The sequence below is a fragment of the Pygoscelis adeliae genome, unplaced genomic scaffold (genome assembly GCF_000699105.1).
Source record: "Pygoscelis adeliae isolate BGI_AS28 unplaced genomic scaffold, ASM69910v1 Scaffold410, whole genome shotgun sequence".
Taxonomy (NCBI): Eukaryota; Metazoa; Chordata; class Aves; order Sphenisciformes; family Spheniscidae; genus Pygoscelis; species Pygoscelis adeliae.
The window spans coordinates 2,443,398-2,465,302 of record NW_008823913.1 but is presented as its reverse complement, the minus strand read 5'-3'; the positions used below and the strand labels follow the sequence as shown (position 1 = coordinate 2,465,302).

General features: G+C 41.3%; 1 protein-coding gene across 1 annotated transcript in view; it reads right to left on the bottom strand.

Moving 5' to 3' along the window:
• ARVCF (armadillo repeat gene deleted in velocardiofacial syndrome) overlaps nt 1-21,905 on the bottom strand; it is a 293,335-nt gene that overhangs the window by 85,515 nt on the left and 185,915 nt on the right. The window contains 3 exon segments of the mRNA XM_009318531.1: nt 2-448; nt 9,557-9,715; nt 18,134-18,172. Of these exon segments, the coding sequence (XP_009316806.1) occupies nt 2-448; nt 9,557-9,715; nt 18,134-18,172 (645 nt within the window).

Below are 21,905 nucleotides of genomic sequence, written 5' to 3'. Positions count from 1 at the left end.
GGTTCAAGTCAACGTTGCTACCCACTGGCACCTGTGGCTGGGCAACAGGACCGTAGTTATCCCTTCTGCTTGGCAAAGTGAAGCTACCATCATCTGGCCTGTAACTGTTTCCTGGCACGTAGGCATAGCGAGGGCGGTAGTTGACACCACGAGACAAGCTGCCATAGTTATCAGATAGATCTCCATAACCATCATGACCAATATAAGGGCGATACTGGCCTTCGTGGCTTTCAGGGTAAGAATCGTTGTAGCTGTTGTTGTAAGATCTGGTTAATGTGGAAGATGCTTGTGGTGTGATGTACCGCTCCCCATTCTTCATGTACCTTCTGTCTATTGAATCTGTGTAGCTGCCCATGGGAGACGAGCCATCCATTGATGGCAGGCCATCCGGCCCAAGTGGCACCTGACGCACTGTTCTGGTGGTGACTGTTTTGACCATTTTGGTAACCTGTGAAGAAGTAGCAAATAAATATGTTAATTTTCTCCTTGCTGCACAATGTGATGAGACATAACGGGGAGCTAGAACAGCAAAATGGGGAGAGCGCATCACAAAGCATACTACAGTGACATGCCTGTTGAATGGAAGCACTGGTGTACTCATGAGTTCACCTATTAGGTTTAGGATTTAATAGCGGGAAAGTATTTCTATAAAAAGCTGAAAAGACAGAGTTAAGTGCACTCTGGGGCTCTTACTACCAAATCAAACCCACTGCAGCCATGTGACAGCGCATGGAAGCAGTGCAAAGTCATTACACCAGTTCAAATTTGCCCAAAATATTTTCAGGAGGCATCTCTCCTAGAGCAGACTACGATGCTGAGGTTTACAGCCTGTCCTCCCACAATACCACATCACATTCTCTAGTTTGACAGAAATACAGTTATATGCTCCCGCCTAATCTGTCCCACTGTGTAACTTAATGGAGCTCAAATGTGGCAGTAATATTTAGGAAACTATGAACTCAAACAGAAAAGTTTTGGGCTTCTAGCTTTTACACAGCACCACCACTTCCTCTTTTAAGCTATGTTACATCCAACTATCACCATACAAGCCCAACAGGTAGTTGGTGTCATTCCATTATTTTGGTGATATTATTTGGCAATAACGAACATTAATGCCGCACAGCTTTTGCAACTGCAACTACCCTAAACACACTGAGCTAGACAAGCTTGTTTAAAACATTAAAGAAAAATCTGTACACAAATACATATTTATCTTTTCTCCTATAAATAACACCTCATTTCAAAACAGATAGAATTAGACTATTTCACATAACTCACAAAAACTGGAAATGGTAAGTGTCCAGAGGGCACTCGTGTTCAGGGTTTCTTGCTAAAGGGTAAAAACAAAGACTCCTCAAGAGTTTCCAAGAACATTCTGCCTTCATGGCAGAGTTCTGGTAATCTGCATGAGACAGCGCCAGACAAAAGCCACTACTATTTACAAACTAGCAAAGGACCTTCTGTTTTGGTTGGTATCTGGGGTCCATGAACTTCTGCACTGTCTTCCAGAGTGACCAGCAAAAGCTGTTTTGGGGAGAATACAAAGTCCAGCAGAAGCCAGTCTATCCTTACCCTAACCCTAATAAAGTTACCCTAACCCTAGTAAATGCTGACTTTCAGCCCTTTGTAAAAAAACCCAACAAAACAACACACCCACAAAGATGAGAGAGAGAATCAATCCACCAGACAGTATTACACACAGGGAGGGAAGGAACACAAAACAAAATTGTTAAGAGATATTTTGGGTTTCTACAGTATCACAGAAGTAAATAAGCATCAGTAAATGACACTTCGCTTCAAGTAGGCCGCAGAATGAAATGCATACATCAAGAGAAACAGTAACTGTAACATGAATTCCTGGATTGCTCAGTGGCTCTAAAGTCCAAATAGATGTTTTGACCTATAGCCTCTGATTTAAACATTTAGATTGGCACCAGATTAGCCAAGCTGCTGCTAAAACAAAATAATTAAGAGTACATCTCTTGAAGCAACTCCAGACATGTCCTCTAGCCAGATGTTTTCACACAGAAACCCCAAATAGAAAAAAAATCACCCAAACAGCATTTCTTTTCCTAGAGACATCTGTGAGCAAATGATGCTTCAGCCTAATGAAGTAATGAAATCCTGCAAGACTGAAAGCAGCACAAATGGCTTTCCACCAACAGCATAATGAAACAGCATCACGATGCTGAATAAAGCATAGCCAGGTACCAACATGACTTTAGTATCTAATCTGGGCCAGAGCTGAAAGAATTTTCCTCTTCAATCCAAAGGTATTTCCTTAGCAAGTAAACATCAGGCGAGATGCTAGCTTCCATGCCTCCAAATCTTCTTTTTTCCCTTTTTTTAAAAGCGCACATTTTAATAACTAAAAGAAAGGAAACTAGAAACTAAACATTTATTTCATGACATAGAATCCAACAGCGGTTTTTGCTTACTACCTGCGCACAATACTTCTTCTTTCCACTCAGTTATCAGCATGACTACTGTTACGGCATTTATAAAACTGAAGAGCATTCAGAGAAAAAAAAAGAGCTGGCGTAGCTTACAGTAGCTCTTTGTAAAGTGGATATACACAAGGCAACACAGCTCAGTATTCTCCTACTGAAGTCTGAAACAAAAGTTTTATTCAAAGTAATATGTTCATAAGTGATCTTCTAAGAGTAGAAAAAGCACCATTTCTCAGGCCTGAAATACGCGAGTTTTACAAAGCAATGACAAAACTGGATGCAAAGTCCTGGGCCTTTGCGTTCTTGAATTTGGGAACTAGTAACGGTAATAACAGGAAGGAAGGTAGCGTTTCAACAGTTTGATGAATCAGAAATTGATACTTTTGCCCAGGCAGGAACACAGAGGCAGCTTTCTAGACGCCAGGAAGAGCACGCCATAACCTCACAAAGCCCCTTCTTTAAGCACTATTCAACAGGAGCCAGATATTTTAAATCTAATTCAGAGTTTCTCTTTTCAAGACATATGTTGCCATGCATGCATAGTTTGTCACGTGTAATTTTTCATAAAATTGTCAAGATCAGACAATGCAAGATACCTAATAAACCACGTCTGGCTCCAGCAACAGCACGAAAGAAGGAACAAGCTTTGACCTGCAGGAGCCTTGGACAACGGCTTTGCAGCAGAGGCATCGCTGCTGTATGTCTTCACCCAGCATTCCTACTGCCAATTCTGGACTCTTGCTCGTTTTTGACTGTAATTTTTTTTGGAGAATCACCATTATTGTCAAACAGGATGAGGTAACACAATGCAGAAGTGTTATGGCAAGGACAATTGTCTACAAATATTCAGTACATGTACACAAAAAAGACAAAGCAGAATTTCAGAACACTTTGAAAATCAATTCCTAGACAATTTGTGACTTACCAGTTACACTTAATGAGTTTTTCCCCATGCTCTGGTAATCTACAGAGTATTTACAGAGACTTTTTTTTTTTTTTTAATATGACCAACACAGAAGGCAGGAGATTAATTTCCAATTTTTCCCCAATTTGCCTTATTTCCTGTCTTCGAGACCAGCATAGACAAGTTTTCAATGGCTGTCGCTAGTCAGAAAGACACACTTAGCGTCAGCCAGCACATGTAAGGACAAGTTTCCAATGTCAGCACAGCCTCACCTCTATAATTTTCTGAACGCTGCCCCTGTTAGTGAGTGGAAGGAATCAGGACAATCAAAACCCCCTTGTCAGGCACATAAAAAGGAACATTTCACTCAAGCATTAAAGTACACATTTCTCATAGCATAAAAGCATTCAATAATGCTAAAGGTGTTATAGTGGGGCGATCAAACAGAGTCTTTTTATATTTCGAGAGAGAGGGAGTATTTGCACTCATGCCTCATTTGTCAAGGGTAGGCATTGAGAGAGAAGATTTATCATGTGATAAACAGACTTTGTTGCCTACAGGACAATAAAGGGAAGCTTTTTGGAAGCAATTAGCCAGCACACAGAGGAAGGTCCATTTATTGGGTTTCCAAGCAAAAAAAAAAACAAACCCCAAAACCAAACACACACACACACTCCCCCCCCAACCAAAAAAACTCCATCCAACAAACCAAACATCTTTATTTCAGGAAATCCAGCTCAAGGGAATGTTTTGTTTATAGTTCTTAAAAGAACACAGGCAGTCTTGAGCAGCTGACAGCACAGTAATCTTCTCTCTCCTAACGTTTTTGTGGTTTCCTTCGTACTGATGCATTAGTCAGAGAGAACAAAGCTATTCCAAATGGGAGTCCCAGCAGACTTATCTGAGAGACACCTATCCTTCCGATGCACCCAATCTTGAAAGAGATTTAGTAGCATAAACTCCTTGCTACAGATATGCTCTAGTGAAAAATTTGGAGATACAAGTTACTTTGAGAAAGTGTAATCTGACTTCCTCTGTTTACTTTCCATCTCTAAAGAAAACCCATTTAAAGAGTTTTTTTAGCCCAATTACAAATCAAAGGTGCTCAATTGTTTCAGTGCTACAATCTCATAGAGTACCAGATGAAAGCTTCAGATTACTTGCCTATGAAGAGGTTGTCTGAGTATGCTTAAAATATATTTGCAATTCTTTATTTCCTGTAAACTATATTAAGGTTCCAACCACAGTAAAAAAAGAAAAAAGTTCCAATATACCAACTTATTCAAGCCCTCTGGAACCAAAATCCTATGAGACTGCAAGTGGGTGCTTTCATTGCTGCTCTCCCACCCCAGAATATAACTACATGTCAGGTTTACTGACCTTACCGTTGTTCTCCTCCCCAAATAGCAATTATTTTGTTAAATAATTCCCCTACAGGCCCCATGATAATGTTTTCACTAATTCTGTTCCTGGAAATATATTTGCCAACAGAACGCAAAAGAAATATTCACACATTTGAAGCAGCTTCTGTATTTTTCTGTCCCTCATCCTTCTATTTGTCTTGAAGGCTGGGAGAACAAACATGAAAATATCCAACCATTGGACCTACTGGATGCATTTGCAGATGGTACAAGTGGATCCCTCAAAGTGCACAGTGCTCAGACACAAGAGGAGGAAAGGCTGTACTGAGATTTCAGTTGAAGTGTGCTATCATGGTCAAATGCAGTCATCTTAACCAGCACCTACAATTTTGCCTTCCATTTTGTCATTGAGGTTGGTTTTGTTTTGCCCCCCCCTTTTTTTTTTTAATAAATTAAGTACATTATAAAAGCTGACAGGGCTAAAAATTTTGTTGAAACTGTGTCATAAAACAAAAAACACAAGAAGGAATGTGTGAGGATAAAAGCATTCTGACATTTCTGAGAGCTTATTTTTGAACTACGGACTGTAAAAATTAATCAGCCCAAGCAGGTTGAAGCAATTACCTTTCTATTAAATGCTGTGTAAGAACTCACCCCGCAGGTTTTCAAAACAACAGCTCAAATTTCTCCCCTTCAATTTTAAGCTTAACATTTCACATTTTCAAAGGGCCCTCAACTTCGGCTGAAATCCATTCCTGTTCTGTTACCCAATTCCCTTGAATTTTCTGCAAAGTTTTGAAGAACTGCATCTCAGGGTACCTGCCACTGCCACAACAGAAGATTTTCAGTCACGAGCGCTTTCCCATCGCTGGTGCTAGGAAGTGGGAGCAGCAGTTAATCCCTGTTGGGAAAGATCTGGCCTTGCCGAGTATTAGAAAGCACAAGGCAAATGGATGGACTGGAAATGAAACAACTTTGTATACAGATTGATTTCACAGTTTGTTATCATAAAACATCATTTTCAATGAATAGAAGTGACCTAAATCTCTCCAATCTTTCAGCATTTCAAAGATAAAAATAAAAGGTGCCTGAAAAAAGAAAAAAGCAAACATTAACACAAGCACACACACACCTAATTTGCTTTACTGGATTCTCTTGAGCCACTTACAAACAGGCTCCCTTTAACACATGGCAGTATTCCAGCCGACAGGCAAGAAGCGGTAGTCTTCTCCCCAAGGTGACTTTCACTGTTTTAGCATGATAGGTATTTGGCTTCCAGAGAGATTATAAAGTCGAAATGAAGTATTATCTGCTACATCTTTTGCGCAGTGAATGTTATGTAGGGACTTAGTCAGTATAGTACTAAGAGAATAACAGTTTGGGGAAAATTGCTCAGAGAGATCTCATTTTGAAAAGGCAGATGTTCTCTATTTAAAATATGTGAAATATTAAATTCTATTATGCCTTCTTCCTGCTTCATTGCTACAGGCATCTTCAAAGATGTGGGGAAAAGCATATCTAAACTGTCAATGCTTCTGGATTAAGGTTGTTTACTTAATACACTATTGAAGAGAATAACCTCTATAAATAATAGTTTTGAAACAACGGGGCGGGGGGGGGGGGGGGGAATAAAGGAACAGCAGCATACAGGAGCATTCCCATTTACAGCTTTTGCTATGTTTCAGTTCAAGAGGAGGAATTTCAGAGGCATCACTCTCCAGCAAGCTAAAGATTATATACAATTTAACAAAAATAAACAATTATTATCTTTTAAAGATCCAAAAATACATACTAAATAGCATTAGGTTGACTAATCCCCAGATAAGCTATATCAGCAAAGAAAGCATACATTTTGAAAACCTCTCCGGCCTCTTTGGCTCTTGAAGAAACATGACCTGTGTTATTTACTCTGTCAGAGGAAGCATCTTATGCTGCCACTTCCTTTGCAAGACAAGTACGCTGGAGATTGAGACTGGCACCGTCCAGAAGAGCCTTCTAGTTACAGAGGTAATAAAAATCGGTTCTAAACCCTTCCTCAGAGAAGCCTAGAGCAAGCACAGCAATGTAGCATAAAAATATTTATTTGTATGTTGTGCTAACTATCTTGACTTAACAGACGACTCAAAGTAAGGGGGGGGGGGGGAAGCTAAGCATAAGCCTAACCCCCCTAGCATTTAATGAATGCTGTGTGACTATCTCAACTGTAAACATTACTTAATTAAGTAACAGGTTAGATATTACTGAAAATAGATGTAAGGATTTCCACCATAGGAAATGCTGCTCCTTCACAAGGATAAGAAGTACCTGCACACTAAAAGCAAGGCCAGATTCATGGGGCGGGGGGGGATTGTTAGCGTTTGGGGGTTTTTTTAGCATTTTTTCCTCCTCCCCCCCCCGTCTTTCTTTTTTTTAAATCTGGGTGGGAACAGGCAGCGACATAGAACAGCAGTTTCTGGGCTCAAAGATCCTATTACTGCACACTGCATGCCCAGTGGACATGTGCTTGCGTCTCTCATCCCAGAGAAATGCTTTCCTTCACTGTCCTCATCCCAGCAGCAAGGTCAGAATTTTGCCACTGCACGGAGGTACCAGAAACTTAATTTTCTCTGTAAGGCGCTCTCATATAATAATACGACCCATAAAAGCACAATGATGATACCTATTAGAAGTGATAGTAAGTCAATGCCAATTAACTCCAGGACACTTAACTGATGCTAGTGACCCCAGTGACAACAGTTGTCATTTTCATGTTCTCTATCAAAACAAAAAGCAAGTTGAAGACGAACATGATTAGAAAAAAAATGTAAAAAAATCTGACCTCAGATTCATATCTAAGAGCTGTTAAATCTATGCCATATTATCACAGCAAGGAAAAGTCAAAACAAAACCATTTCAGAGACAACCACCTCAGCAAAGTCGCAGCACCTCTTCTGACAGAGTTAGGGCTAAGCCAACCCCATCTGTGTTTTGACATTTCGGAATCACTTTTCTCGACAACTGGATTTTTTTTTTTTTTAAGTCAGCCTTTTTAGCAGTGAAATAATAGGAAACACCTCCAGACAGTATGTAAGTTGAAGTCAGTGAAATTATTTGAAAAAACATAAATGCAGAGCGAGACAGCTATGCACTCTCCCCCCATTCTGAACACAGTTGAGTGCCTGGAATGAACTACAGTAACAGAAGAAAGCCTGTTAGAAATGGAACAGTAGCTCTAGGGTTGCTGTTTTTTCAATTTTCTTTTCCCATATGCAGATACAATGCCTGTTTTGGAGCTGCCACTGTCCTTTTCTGTGGGAAGATGGAAAAATAGCAGGCACACCACACATAGGAGAAAATCGCACCTTTTACACTATGACAAACATGCAGCTTTATCAGTAGCATGACTATTTCAGACAAACTATTTCATTCCATGTGGTCCCGTTATCTAGGGACCACTGCATGGCCTCTCCTCTATTTTTACAGTTGTAGCTATCATTTTATTCCCTTGCATAGCTGCACTTAGTCTCCTAAAACTATGCACTACTATTAGTGCATACAAGAAGGTGTCCATTCACCACTGTAATTTTATCACTTCCTTCCTGTAAGTAACAGTTGTTGCTGCTGCCACTAGAAAGAAAACATTTCTTTCAAATAAGTCACAGATTAAATACATTAGATTATTTGAAGAGCTACTAAAAACTTGGGATCTTTTGTTTGTCTGTTTTATTTTTAAGACCTTAATCTCCTTCCAACAATGAGAAAATAGGCCAGTTATATTTATCTTCTAACATTAAACCAGCTACTCAGTTTATAGCAATGTTTGCAGGCCCACTGACCTCAGGAAATCAACGTTCATTTACTCCAACCTGACGATCTGATGGCCTGAATGGATATCTTAGAGGGCTGCTGTTCTGGAATGCCAGTAAAAATAAACACCGATTTATGCCGTGACCTCTGTTCAACTCCTTTTAACACAGAAAGCAGCTGGACAGCCTCTTTTTTATAATCAGTGCTGTTCAGAAGTTTTTAAAAAGGGAATCATCCTTAATCTTTCACAAGACCAAAACCTAACAAAGATGTCAGCTCAACTTCCAAGACCCAGGTGTCAAGGTGCATTAGTATTCCAGTGGTATCTGAAAGCATGTGAGGCAGCCATGAATATACAGCACCTTCTTAGCAGAGATTGCAGAATTACCTTACACAAGGGAATGAAAAGACATCAGGAAAATTAGAACATATGCAACACCTGTAATCCAGCAGAACCTGAGGTACAGGTCACTTGGGAACACACCCAGCTTTCCCCATGCATCAGGAGTAAAATTCCATTCACAAGATTGTTGCAGAATTTAAATGCTGTGGTGTTATTTAATTAGGACGTTTCTCATTCTAAAGGACAAACACATAATCGCATATTGTTATTACAAATCATAACATATTTCCAAGCACATTTTCCTCAGCTGCAAAAGTAATTTACTCCAAGCCCTACCAACTTCATAATTCTCGTATCACTGTATGTGTTTGCAGGGCAATGCTGTGAATTGTTTCGGTAAAAAAAGTGAATCTTAAAAGAATAAACAGTCTGGGAAAGGGTTCTAGTGTTTTTGTTTGGTTAACCTGGACAATTTCTACTGTTCAGTTCACAGCTCCATGAACAGCTGTATCAGCACAGCTGATAGGGAGCAAACTAGACATAGAGGCAAAGCTGAAAAAGCCCTGAACTCAGCTTTGCTGGCAAACAGAACATTCAAAATCACTGAGGATCACAATAGCATGATTGTCATCACTCATGGTACTCCCTGCTATTTTTCTTTTGTGATTAGGTGGTATTTTGCCATTTTCCTCATTGGTTATTAACCTCTCACCTTGGTTTCAGTTCTCCTTGTGGTTCCATCTTCAGAAGTGACAATAGACACATGGGAAGTGGGAGTGCCTGGGTCTTCCTCCACAGTAACTGTCTCTTCCACCATTTCTTGAGGCTCTTGCATCATTGCTATTGATGTCTGGTTACTGGGGCTTTGTTCCTAAAGCAGCAGGTAAAAAAAAAAAAACCACAAAACTTTTCACTTCTACCATCACAGCATAACTATTCTATCGATTTTGGCTTTCTCAATTGAAAAACATTTTACCCCACAACTTGAAAGTAGAGATTCAGAGAAAGAAGTATTTACTTTCTCGAAAAAGCATGCTGCAAACTACGCTGGTATGGCTGGGCTCAGCTCAGTAAATGGAAATCATGTGAAGCATCTATCAAGGACTTCATATTTATAGGCAACCTACTACAAACTAAAAGACTACTACCTTGTATTTAAACCTGCTTCAAGCTTTCTCTTTGATGCCCAGCATAGGAGTGGAATTTTTGTCTGTAAAAACATTCGTTCAGTTTCACAGTGAACAGGACCATTGGCTTTCAGAGCAGTTAATCTTGCACACCATTAAAAGTTTATTTCCATTTGATAAAATACACTCAGTTGCAGACTACAGAAGGCTATAAAACATCAAGACCTACTATTAAACTGACACCTTTCTCAAACTGTCCAAAGCAATGATAATTTTAAAAAATGGATAGCTAGAGATTAATAGCTGAATTATGTGAAATGCTACCTTCCCTTCACTAAGTCCATAGATCTAACTGGTTATAAGCTTATTTAAAATTTAAAACAGATAGACAACATAAAGAAACACTAAACAAAGTAGATCAAAGGGCGGTTCTTGCAGGGATACTGCCCAAACAGAACACTTCTGCTCCTCGCCAGCACTAACATCTGAACTTTCCTTTTTCTTACACAATTGTGTGTCTCAGCACAGAAATCAGAGAAGCTCCCCTTTGGTAGAGGAATATATTTCAGAAGTTTCACAGCAAGTGGCCAATAAAGAACTGGCTTACATACTGAGAAATAAGGCTTCTCCCGACATCATGAATCCTCAACTACATAAAATGAAATGACGGACTGTTCATTTCATTATAAGCCCTGAAGGTATCGGGCTACACAGGCCTCAAAGCCAAAGCAGGGCTTCTATTTGCACATCTTGTCAAACAGGCACACAAAGAACATCCTTTATTAAGGAACATATATATACACACACACACGGACACAATTTTTTTCCATATTTAAAAAAAAGAAAAATAAGGAAAGGAATGACACAGAGGTGTAAATTGCAACGTGAACACACTTTCCCTAAAAAAACCACCATGGACAAATTCAGTATAGCTTTTCACATCACAGGAAAACAAAATGATTGGGATGAAACTGTTGCCATGCAGGTGCTGAGTCTGATTACATAAAGGTTTAAATATTCTCTACTTGTGGGCAGCTTCATCACCAGGGAACTACAGCATTTTAATTTGTAACATTTTATTTAGAAAAATTGCATTTCATCCCAGCGATGAACTTTGGATTGCCCCTTTTGCTGTGCCATGTTTTGTGCAAGCCCTGAAGGACAGTATCCTTCCGAGTGACCTTATGCTGTTGAGCAGGAGCAGGGGTACTGAGGTCTCATTAAGATCCACAGTGAAAAGTGTCATTTAATCCTTGTGCAATCTATAATTTCCTTTGAAACAAGCTGAGATGCCCCTGTTCAGTTTCCTTTATTTACAGCTGTATTCTGACATTCTAGAACTTGGACTTCAGCTAGGAAGCTGCTTTCATTTTCAGGTAAGCGCTAATGTTAACCAAGACCACAACAATAAGCCTCAGGCAATCATCTCAGTCAAAATGCAACACGGACAGCCTTCAAAGATAACACATGCTGCATCACCAGAGGTGATACAAGCAGGCACTACTTCCATTTCTATTGAAACCACAGAATAACTCAGGCTACAGAATCAATCAATGAGAATAAGGCTTCTGAAATCCTAAAGAAAAATCACTCCTTCCAGTCTGCAGTACTTAATCATTATGGCCAATAACTTACAATACACGCTGAATCCTTTATGGTATGGTTCAGATGTCAGGTTGTGTTTTCTGCCCACAGCTTCAGATGGGAAACTAGCTCCTGGGACTAATATATTAACCCCTTCACATTTTTCTTGAAGATACTATATTCTAACAGCAAGTCCCTTTTCCCCACCCCACAGTAAAGCTTCCCTCTAAACGAAGAATTTACACAATATTGCAATACAGTGAAGACTTGGAACTTGTATTCATCTTCATGCATCCCCAGCCTTACCAACAGCAAAGAAACCTGTTACATGTAGAGATTTTTTTCTATTACACCTTGTCCCTGTAAACCTCATCATCATCTCCAAGGCATCGAATGCCAAAATTCCTTCAAGGTGGGACCTTCTCACTCCTCTCACACACGTACGTACATATATACATCTCATCCATCATGCTCATTTCTAGCTGCATCTTGAGGCGACTGTGTGAATTTACATCTCTTCGTTCCCCTCTAGATTATTCAGAGGTAAACTCTGCTTTGTGATAATAAACCTGAGGAGATGGAAGGTGGAAAGAAATATTTTGCTCTTTGAGCTTTTGCAAAACTTTTTCTTTATGAAAAAAATAGTTTCCCTTTGTATTCAGACTGCCTGTGGGCAAAGGAAACCTTTAAAGCTGGGCACTTAAACATGAGCAAATTGCAAACTAGAGCATATTGACTTTAAATGAGCACTGTGCTAGTTTTTGTCCTCTGGCTGCTTCTAAAATGAAAATTCAGGGAGATATGGTACACATCTGCATTCCTACAAGAGAAAACTATTGTTAGCAAGAGACTGTCCTAAGCATCAGAAAGAATAAAAGCTTGCAAAGTTCAAGGTAAATATCCCAACACAGACAACTAACCAGACTGCATTTTCTTGTGTCTTCCTTCTTATTATGTGAGCTACTGAGGACAGCGTATCATCCAGCTTACTCCCTGAATCAGCTTAAGGAGGTGGTTCTTTGATCTCTAAAACCAGTACTTTTTCCACATCGCTAACTTGGAGTTGTCACAAGCTAACATTAATGTAGAAAAGATGCAAAGATTGTTATCTGGTTTTAGTTTCCATCATTAAGGATTTTAGGTCATCACAAATTGGAGAAACTGGGACACGTTACCCCTTTCAACCACGTTTCTCTGTGCTCAGCTTCTAAGTCAGTATTTAGGACGCTCTTTTGCTAAATACATCTCAGCATCTCAGATTCCAAACATTTGGCAGGTAAGCCTAAAGTAAAACACACGTTGCCAGATAAAGCTGGAACATGACACCCCTATGAATAATCCTACTGGTAGTTCCCTGCCTGCTAGAGGTAGGTAATTCCAGTTTAGAACAACACGCACTCATTCGTTTACCTTGCTGGAGGCTTTCAAAGCAAAAGCAACCAGACAATTCCTCTTTTGCTATCACACTGGCCAAGACCCTGTCGTCCTTCCCCTACTGTCAAAGAAGAGGGTGTTGTCCAGTACAAGAGGGATCTGCCATGCCACAGCAATCACTGTCATCAGCTGAGCATCTGGGAAGACCAAATCTAAAGGGACCTTCTTTCCAGTCCTCTTCAATGGGATCCTTGACAGTTCCTGCAGGTTGGCTCCCTCCTCCTCCAGGGACCCTCCCTTTGAAACACTTGAGGCACAACAGCCAAACTACAGAAATCGTGTCAACAGGGAACATCAAGGGCCAGCAGCTCCCCAAGGGATGTGGCGCTGAGAGGGATCCCTTGGATGGCTGGGCAGGGGCCTCGCTGGCTGGGGCCCACTTCCACAGCACCCGAGCGAGGTGAGCAGGACAAATCTGGGATGGCAGCCAGGTCCCACCAAGAGGCAGTAACACGGTGATGAGGGAGGCTTAAGATCAACCTGGGAAGCAAATCTGCAGGTCAGGGTTAGGATCAGGTCCAGTGATAGCCAGGCATGTCCACAGTGATAAGGCAGGTCTGAGGTCTGCAGGTGAGGGTCTGGATCAGTGGGGTCCCTGGCCAGGCGCAGGCATGGCTGTAGCTCACCTGGAGACCAGTACTCCTCCAGCATAGCCCAAGCATGGGCTGATGGCTCAGGGCTGAGCTCCCAGGTCTCTGGGTGGAAGCCCCACGTGAAGCTGGTCAGGGCCACTGAGGTCTGTTCAGTGCCCTCAGTGCCCTGAGGGATCCCACAGCCCCTCTAAAATGGCAGCAGGAGTTCTCTTGCGATAAACACATGCACAGCAAGGTGATATCCCCCCCAAAATTGCTAAGCATTACCCATGAGGTCCCTTTCAAATAATAATCTTTGGCTCCTCCCAAGAAGATTACAAAACAACACCAAGTTGTGAGAAGAGATTCCAATCCAGTTATTGCATAGGGTGTCAGTAGTCATGGCTTTTCTCCCTGCTTTTTTGAGTATCAAATGAATCCTATCCTTTTGATGTGTTCTTGCATCTCCAGCGTGCTTTAAAAAAGCCAATTTATCCCCAGCCTGTAAAAGTTAAGTGCAGATGAAACAGCTAAAGACCTTGTAAAATAAGCAAGAATCATAAAATAACAGTAATTCTTGTTTTGTTAAAAAACAGAGTGATTTACCATTTAAAGTACATATCTCCTAGGGCTTATTTTGCATTAGAATACTATAGCTACTATAATCATCACCATTTCAATTCCTAGAGTTATATTTCCATCCAAGCAGCTATTTTATATCTTTTTTTAATAAAAGAATAACCTCCCCCAGGAGTATCAGACATCCTACTTTAAAACAGTAAACAACGTTCTTTATTTGCTGCCTATGAAACAATTTAAGAGAGTCTGGAAATAATATAAAATTGCAGGAGATTATTACTTCTACTAAAACAGTCCCTCTTCGAAAACACGTACATCGAATCATCGTTCTCCCAGAGATACCCTTTGTTCAGTAGATTGCAATGCAGGCTATTCAGGCTACTGCTTACTCCAGGCTACTGTCAGATATCAAATTTGAAGGTTTTTGCAAAGCACAAAGGCTGGATTCTACACCAGTGGACATACTTGTCCTCAGTCAACCCCAGCGCAGACAAAGCTCAAGTGTATCAACTCCTGTGAAACACATTACAAGTCTGGGCATAATGAATGGCATTGGACAACAATGCTAATTGAATTAAACGTGGATTCTCTCTCCTCCTACTACTCTTTGTTTAAATTACTTATTAAAGCTTCAATCTCTGCGAAGCATGAGATTATTTACAAGTGCAAAGCAGGCAAACGTCAGTTTTGCCAGAGTCAAGTCTCATGCTGACATTCTGCCCCACTGGTCTCCTTCCAACTTAGGTCTGCACTTCCAGCTCAGTCATGTCCTTAAGGCTGTTATTTGCTGAAGGCATATGGAGGAGAAAGGAAGACAAAGAAAGGCAAGTCTGCAGGAACACATAAATCCAACAAGTCTATCTAGAGACCTGCATCAGATTGGTATCCCAATGGGACATCAAAAGGGAAGAAAATCACTGGAGTTTGTTGAACTTGGTGTATTTGTGGCAGATCTTTCTCCAATAAAAGATCCATCTCCCCAGCAGCTGAAGACTCTCAGATCTGATTACTATCACATTCTCCTGCCTTGTCAGAGCTGCCTTTCTTTCACCACAGCCTGACGATCCCTGCTGTGCTCTCTGCTCTGGATTTGTCTGGAGAGCTTTTTGTGCATCTCAGTAGTGCAACAGCTGGAATCCAAGCTGACCAGCACATGCACCTCACGGAGCCTGTATCATCTGAGAGGCAGCTGTAGAGGAGACTATCTTACTTTTTTAGATTGTGCTTCAGGAACAGCGAAACAAGTAAGCCCTCACGTACAGCAGCACTTGCACTACTGCAAGGCAGGGCACCTTCTGGAAGAACATGGAGGCCTTATATTCAAGGACTGCCACGTGCTGCACTCCTCCAGTTCAAAAAACACAGCAAGGTCCAGGTCTTCAGCACCAAAGCACAGGCGCTCAGTCACACCTATCTAAACTCTTCACAATCAGAGGAAACACTGCTGCAATGACGACACATTATTCAGGCAAAATGGCACCAAAACAATGAAAAGCACAGAGACTAGCCCGTACTGAAACCTAGGCAGTGTATAACACTGGAAAGAGAGTTTGCAAGATAGACAATGATTTTAAGATGGGAATACATAAATATCTACTTTGCTGCAGATAAACTGATCTCCACCTAGTAAGCCTACTTCTCTGGTTAAATGTCATGTGAAACAAAATGTGTTTTTCATATATATAAAAATATATATGTATATATACAATGGATTCAGTTCACTTCAATGTGAACCCAAACACATTAACCTATGGCAAGCTTCAGGCTCTCTGTTAGAGCTCTCACACAAGCTCTACCCTAAGGCTGGTCAGTTCAGAACATAAGGAAAATGTTAGCCCTAAATGAAAGCAGGCTGTCCTGGCATGGGGTACCAGAATGAACTCAGCCACACACCACAATGCACTAACTGTTTCCTGAACACTTACACACTTCCTTTGTCCTTTAGAAACACACACGACAAGCGACTAACAAATAATGCCAAGAGCTTTTAAAGCACCAAGGTTAAAAAGGAACGTTTCAGCAACTGAAAAAAACCCCTCAACTGCAGAAGTTTTGAAAAGCCACAAAGAGCAGCTTTTTTTGCAAGCAGGCATGGTAATTCACCATCTGAAGGCATCACACCTTTCAGGGAAAGCAAGAGGCGGAGGTGAAGGAGAAGGAATCAAAACCCAGACGAGGCCTGTAGTAGTAATATTCATCCCTCAAGTACTGCAAGACACACTGGGGTTCTGTTCAGCCACGCGGTAACTGCCCATCAACAGGGAAATCTACAGTGCTTGCCCGACGGTCAACAAAGAGGGCTTTTATGCTATTTTAAACAATCTGAAGTGTCTCAGTTAATGGAAGACCAGGCAATTGGCCCTCAACTATTTCTAATTGACTGGAATGATGGATGAAGCTAAAGGGAGAGCTGACCCACTGAACTTTTCCATACAAAGCTAGAAAACTGAAGGAGATTGTAAACAGTTTATAAGAACAAGAAGTGGGAGAGGCAGAATCCCAGAGGCTTTGCTCCTCTCAACCCGCTGTTAAGTTGTTTCAGACGAAGGAAAACAAAGAGCTTCAACTCAGAGCAACAAACAACAAAAAATACAGGGGAAGGCCTAAACAAATAGGGTATTTTTCCCATGCTCTCTTCTCCTTTCTCCAGTAGCTACTTAGCTCTGCCATGCAAGCTGGTCCTTTGAATCAGAAAGGGCAATTTGTCACTTTGACAAGTAAGACGTCTTCTCAGGGCTCTGTATTGCCTTGCCCTGCTTTTCAGATTGACTGGGTGTTAACCAAAGATGTCAAGACATTACATCTCAGTTAGCTTCAACAGATGTGATAATATATACTTAAAACTTAGGTGTTAATCAGTCCCACTACACTAAAGGTAACGCTCAGCAAATCACACACGCCCATTGATTTTCAGAACAAAACAATCACTACTAGCTTTTGTACTGTAAAAGGGCAATACTGCTGCAATGTGATAGAGCAGTCTGCTGACCTAAACAGCTCCTAGGAGGGAAGAGTGAGGACACACATCTTCCAGGTAGGGAAATGGATGCATAATAGGTTCAAATTCACAGCACCTATCTTCAGACAGCTTAGCGAGGTATCTAAATGCACAATAACTTAATTGTTCCTCTTTAGTCAAAAAGAAGAATAGAAGCTTCAGAGAACAGTTCAGATCTTGCACAGACTAAATCACCTCCTTAGACACATCTAGCTCTTGCCACCAATTCTGCAAGTTTCATGGCATCAAGCACTTCAAGAAAGCATTAAAACTGGGGAATGAATCCAGGCCTCAGAGTCCTGATGTAAGAAGCCTGTGGTAGAACCCAGAACCGGACGAGAGTATCACAATTCATCCTTCAGTCCCTTAGTCACAAGCCCTTCTCCCCCAGTGGTTCAGCAATATCGAGTAGTAAAACAGAAGCATAAACCATTATTTTTAATATGAAAATGATAAAGGCAAAAAACCCAAAGAACACCTGGCACACACAGTGTTAGGGCCAGCCCTATTTCTCTTAGCTGTCAACAGCATGGCTAGTGTTTATCTGGAAAGTTTGCTCACTAGGAAACCATACTAAATGAGCAGGAAATGACTGTTTCTCACCAAGATTTGTACAGAAAGTTCAGTGGGATTTGCCAAACTACCTCCCAAAGACAAACACAATGCAAATCTGCATGCCCAATCTTTGACCAAACCCAGAACAGATCCGACTTGCTTCCTCTCTGGAGTCTTTCAGATGAACTAACCAAGGCTAAATTAGGGAGATTTTTAGTGGGATGAAGTTACATCATGGATCACAATTTTCCAGCGAGCTTTTTCCTTCATCTCCACCTGCTGCCTCTACAATGCTGGCATTAAGGGTGGTGTGGGATGACTCATTTGTACATTCCTTTCTGCAAGACAGGCATTCAGCTTTCACTTCTTCTTGGCTCCACAGTTTGGGTCATAAATTAAACTGACACATGTATTACTAGATATCAAGTCCACAAACTTACATGCACATAGGATTCAGAAGTACAAGCTAGGTCCTTCATCTAGAACAAAAAAAAAAGAACTGTCAGTTTGGCAGAGTACAGCAGCAAGTGTCCCAGATTCTACCCCAGCCACTCAAACACACCACTACTGCGTTAAACCAAAATCTGCCAGACCCAGCCTGTCAGTTCTAGGCTAACACATGCACGCCTACTTGCACTGCTACAAAACTACCTTAGAGAATTGCTTTTTAACTTCAAGGCAGATGTAAACCATCTCTGCATTCTTTGAATTACAACCAAGACTGGAACATTATTTGGGTGTCCTAGCAGCCATATCAGATCAGTGTTAAATTTAACTAATCTCCTCACCCACCCACAATCTTGCCCTGTAGACCTGAACTACGCAACAAAAATGCTTTTTGTGGCAAAACACACCGCCACAACACAAAAAAGCAAAAAAAAAAGCTTTTATAATCTTGAGGGAGACAGAACAAATGGACTACTGATGAATTTTTAAGACTGCATTCCAAGAACACTGTTTCTTAAATAAATTATTGCTCATTCTAGGGAATACAAAGTGACTGACAATAAGTCTAATCACCCGTCTCATAAGAAATGTGCTTGCCAGCGTCTCCCACTATGAAGCACCAAAGCAGGTTTGCTTGGCACCAAGACAGCAGGACTGCTTCAGTCCAAACAGCTCCCCAAGAGATTACCCATGTTAAATCACATTCTACTTCTTCCCTCTGCATCTCGCCCTCTTCCCTCCCAGCCCCACACCAAAAGCCACCATCTAAACAAAACATAGCAGGAAACGTGGGAATGGCCTCTAACAGCAGCCCGGCTCTCAATATTAGAGAGCAAAAATGTGACAGCAGGAAAGAAACTGTGCAGGAGGTCTCTGGATAACTACAAGTCCATTTGAACACCAAAAGACACAAACAAGCCAACAAAGCCAGAAGCCACTCCATCTGCTGTAAATCTTCACAATTCCACCAGAAAGACAATTTTCCCAAGTGCAATGCAGTTACTGTGCTATTTCAACTACCCAAGTGAGTTCACCAATGGCTTTTTTTTCCAAAAGTCCATTTACTTCACACATTATCTGTTTATTTCATAAGACTGAGCTTACAACCCTTACTTGTACATGGACAGTCCTCACACAGACTGGAAACACAGCAGGTACACTTGCTAAGCCAGCGTTAAACTAGCAATAAACAGTAGAAAGAGAAGGAAAAAAAAAAAGATGAGAGCGCGCACTTGGATACTAGGGAAAATGCCGAGTAAGAACATTTCATCATCTCTATTTGGCATCCGCATGGTCACTACTGGGACAACCTGTTCAGCTCTCATATCCACAGCTGTGGAGGGATGCAGATACACTGCAGTGGGCTCAGAGAACAGCTAACAAAACAGCCGAAGAGAAGGATCAGAAAGGTCTCTCATCCAGCCCTAAGGTCCAAGCTATTCTCCTCAAAGAGAAGGTCAAAGGGTGATTTGATTACAGTTGAAGTGCCTAAAGGTGTAATGGAAAGTTGCTAGAGAACCCTTCAGCCTCACACATAAAGGTCTAACTAGCCCCAATGTCAGGAAGCCAAGGGCTGACAAGACACACACGCACATTTTGTTTTAGTTTTTCGACAGCAAGCGTGAGCAGTGCAAGTAAGAAAAACTTAAATGGTAAAATTTTGCTAACCACTTAACAGGTTAACCTATTTATTTCTAAGAAATATGTTCCTATTTAATCAGAAGCCTGATAATGGAGAGGTGCTTATGTGCATGCACACAACTACTCCTACTTGACTGCTACACCGCTCTGAAGATTTTTCATTCTAAGAACAAATTATTTAAAGCTTGTGAAGGACTCCCCCCAGCTAATTATACTTAAATGCAATAGAGAGATTTTTGTCAGCCAGGGCAGGGGCTAATGAAGGTTCCCTGTTCAGCAATGGTTTTGGCTTAAGGAGTTCCCTCTCCTCCCACCAGTGAACGATGGTGAATCCCCTTCTCAGCCGGGCCAGCAGTACTTCAAGTAAGGCCAAGCTGCAAACCAGAGCATTGTGCCAACTCAACTGAGAAACCACCGTCACCAAGGAATGGCTGTCTGTCCCATCCCCCAACCTCTGGTATCCTACAGCACAGCTCCCAAAACCTGCTGTGCCAGCGTAACTGAGGTGGCTGTGTAATAGTAGGAACCAGTGACTGAAGGAAAGGGGAAAAAAGAAGAGATGAGGACCATTTATCCAGGCACTGTCACATAGAAAATTAATGGGAAACCACTGCGTCCATTCAGCGTATAATAAGAATGCTAAATATTGACAGTCAGGCCATTTACCAAAGACTGCTATTACTACATGATGAGCATGAATCTCAGAAAGGAAAAGTCATTTAAGCTAAGGTGGAAGTCACTTGCCCAGAGGTAAATATCTTCACTAGTAAAGTAAAATAGCTCTCAATTTCTTAGTTAAATGCGTCTGGGTTTTTTTTCATTTTACGTCAGCTCTGGCTAAGTGTTCCACATGCTTGCTGGAAATATGCACCTTTCTGTGACCACTCCTATTGGCACTGTGTATCCAGTCAGCACTTCTGGATTAAAGCATTTGAATTGTAACATCCAATCACATTTGCCAACCATCCAATTATTTACATAGTATCTTTTTTATTATTATTTCTGATGTGCTTTTGTTTGGCACTTCACAATGGAATTCAAATATGATAATGATTAAGAGGAGACAGCCCTAGAGCCAGCAATCTAAGTCACTTTCAAACAGGTTCTCAGAGGGGTTCTCAGAGAGCCATTTCTCAATTAAACACACACAGATAACAAGAGATCATACAGGATGAAATTAAGGACTTGCTGTTAATGAGCATCAGTCAGAAAACTAGATTCGTGCTCTGAATACTGTACTTCCCTACAGTTGGCAAGACAAGCCAACTTGTAGGCTTGAGACTGCTGTTGCAACCCAGGGACAGGACAACTGTGTTTCACTCCCACTCCTTGTTGTGGTTTTATGCCAGAAAGGGAATCTTTAACTTCTCCAGAGGAGCCCTGCCAAGCTGAGGCTGCAAATAGGATATGGTGTGTTAGTAAACTTCTAGCCAGCTTGCTTATACCCTGGCCAGAACTCTTCAAAGTGCCTAATTCCCTACATACACACTGGCAGCAGTGACTACCTCACTTTCACGCAAACCAGGCTCCTGTGTTAGACTCCCTTTGTTATTTAGGATTGTGCAGGATATGCCATTTTCATCCGTTCTGGCAGGGTATGTGGCACCCAGATACCGAGCCTTGCCTTCTCTCCTTTACACAAAAAGGAACCGCTTCCATAAGACCCACCTCCACTACTAAAATTTTGGCAGAAATAAACTGGTTCTTACAGTGAAAATCCCAAAGTGCATTAGAGGAACAAAGTTCTCCGTAAAGCATTAGCAGTCCTTGTATCATCTATACACACAGCTGTCTTTCTCAGAGTTCAAATGAAGTTGTTTTATTTTTCTTCCAACTCTTCACACAGAATCAAAGAATAAACAGCCCATCATCCCACCCACCTTTTTTTAAACAGTTGGACAGACTCAATCAGTACAAATTTAGCAGCAGCGAGCCCACCGCCAGCGATGAACACCCTGCCATAAACACTGTTCCTGCCTCCAGGACTCACCCTTAGCACAGGACTGGAAACGTCCTTAGAAATACACACTAGCAGGGTTCATTCTCCTTTGGTTTTCAGCTTTTGGGTTTACCCTGTTTCTAAGGGGAGAACGGTGCCTTTTAATCCCTTCCCAGAGTCCCCAG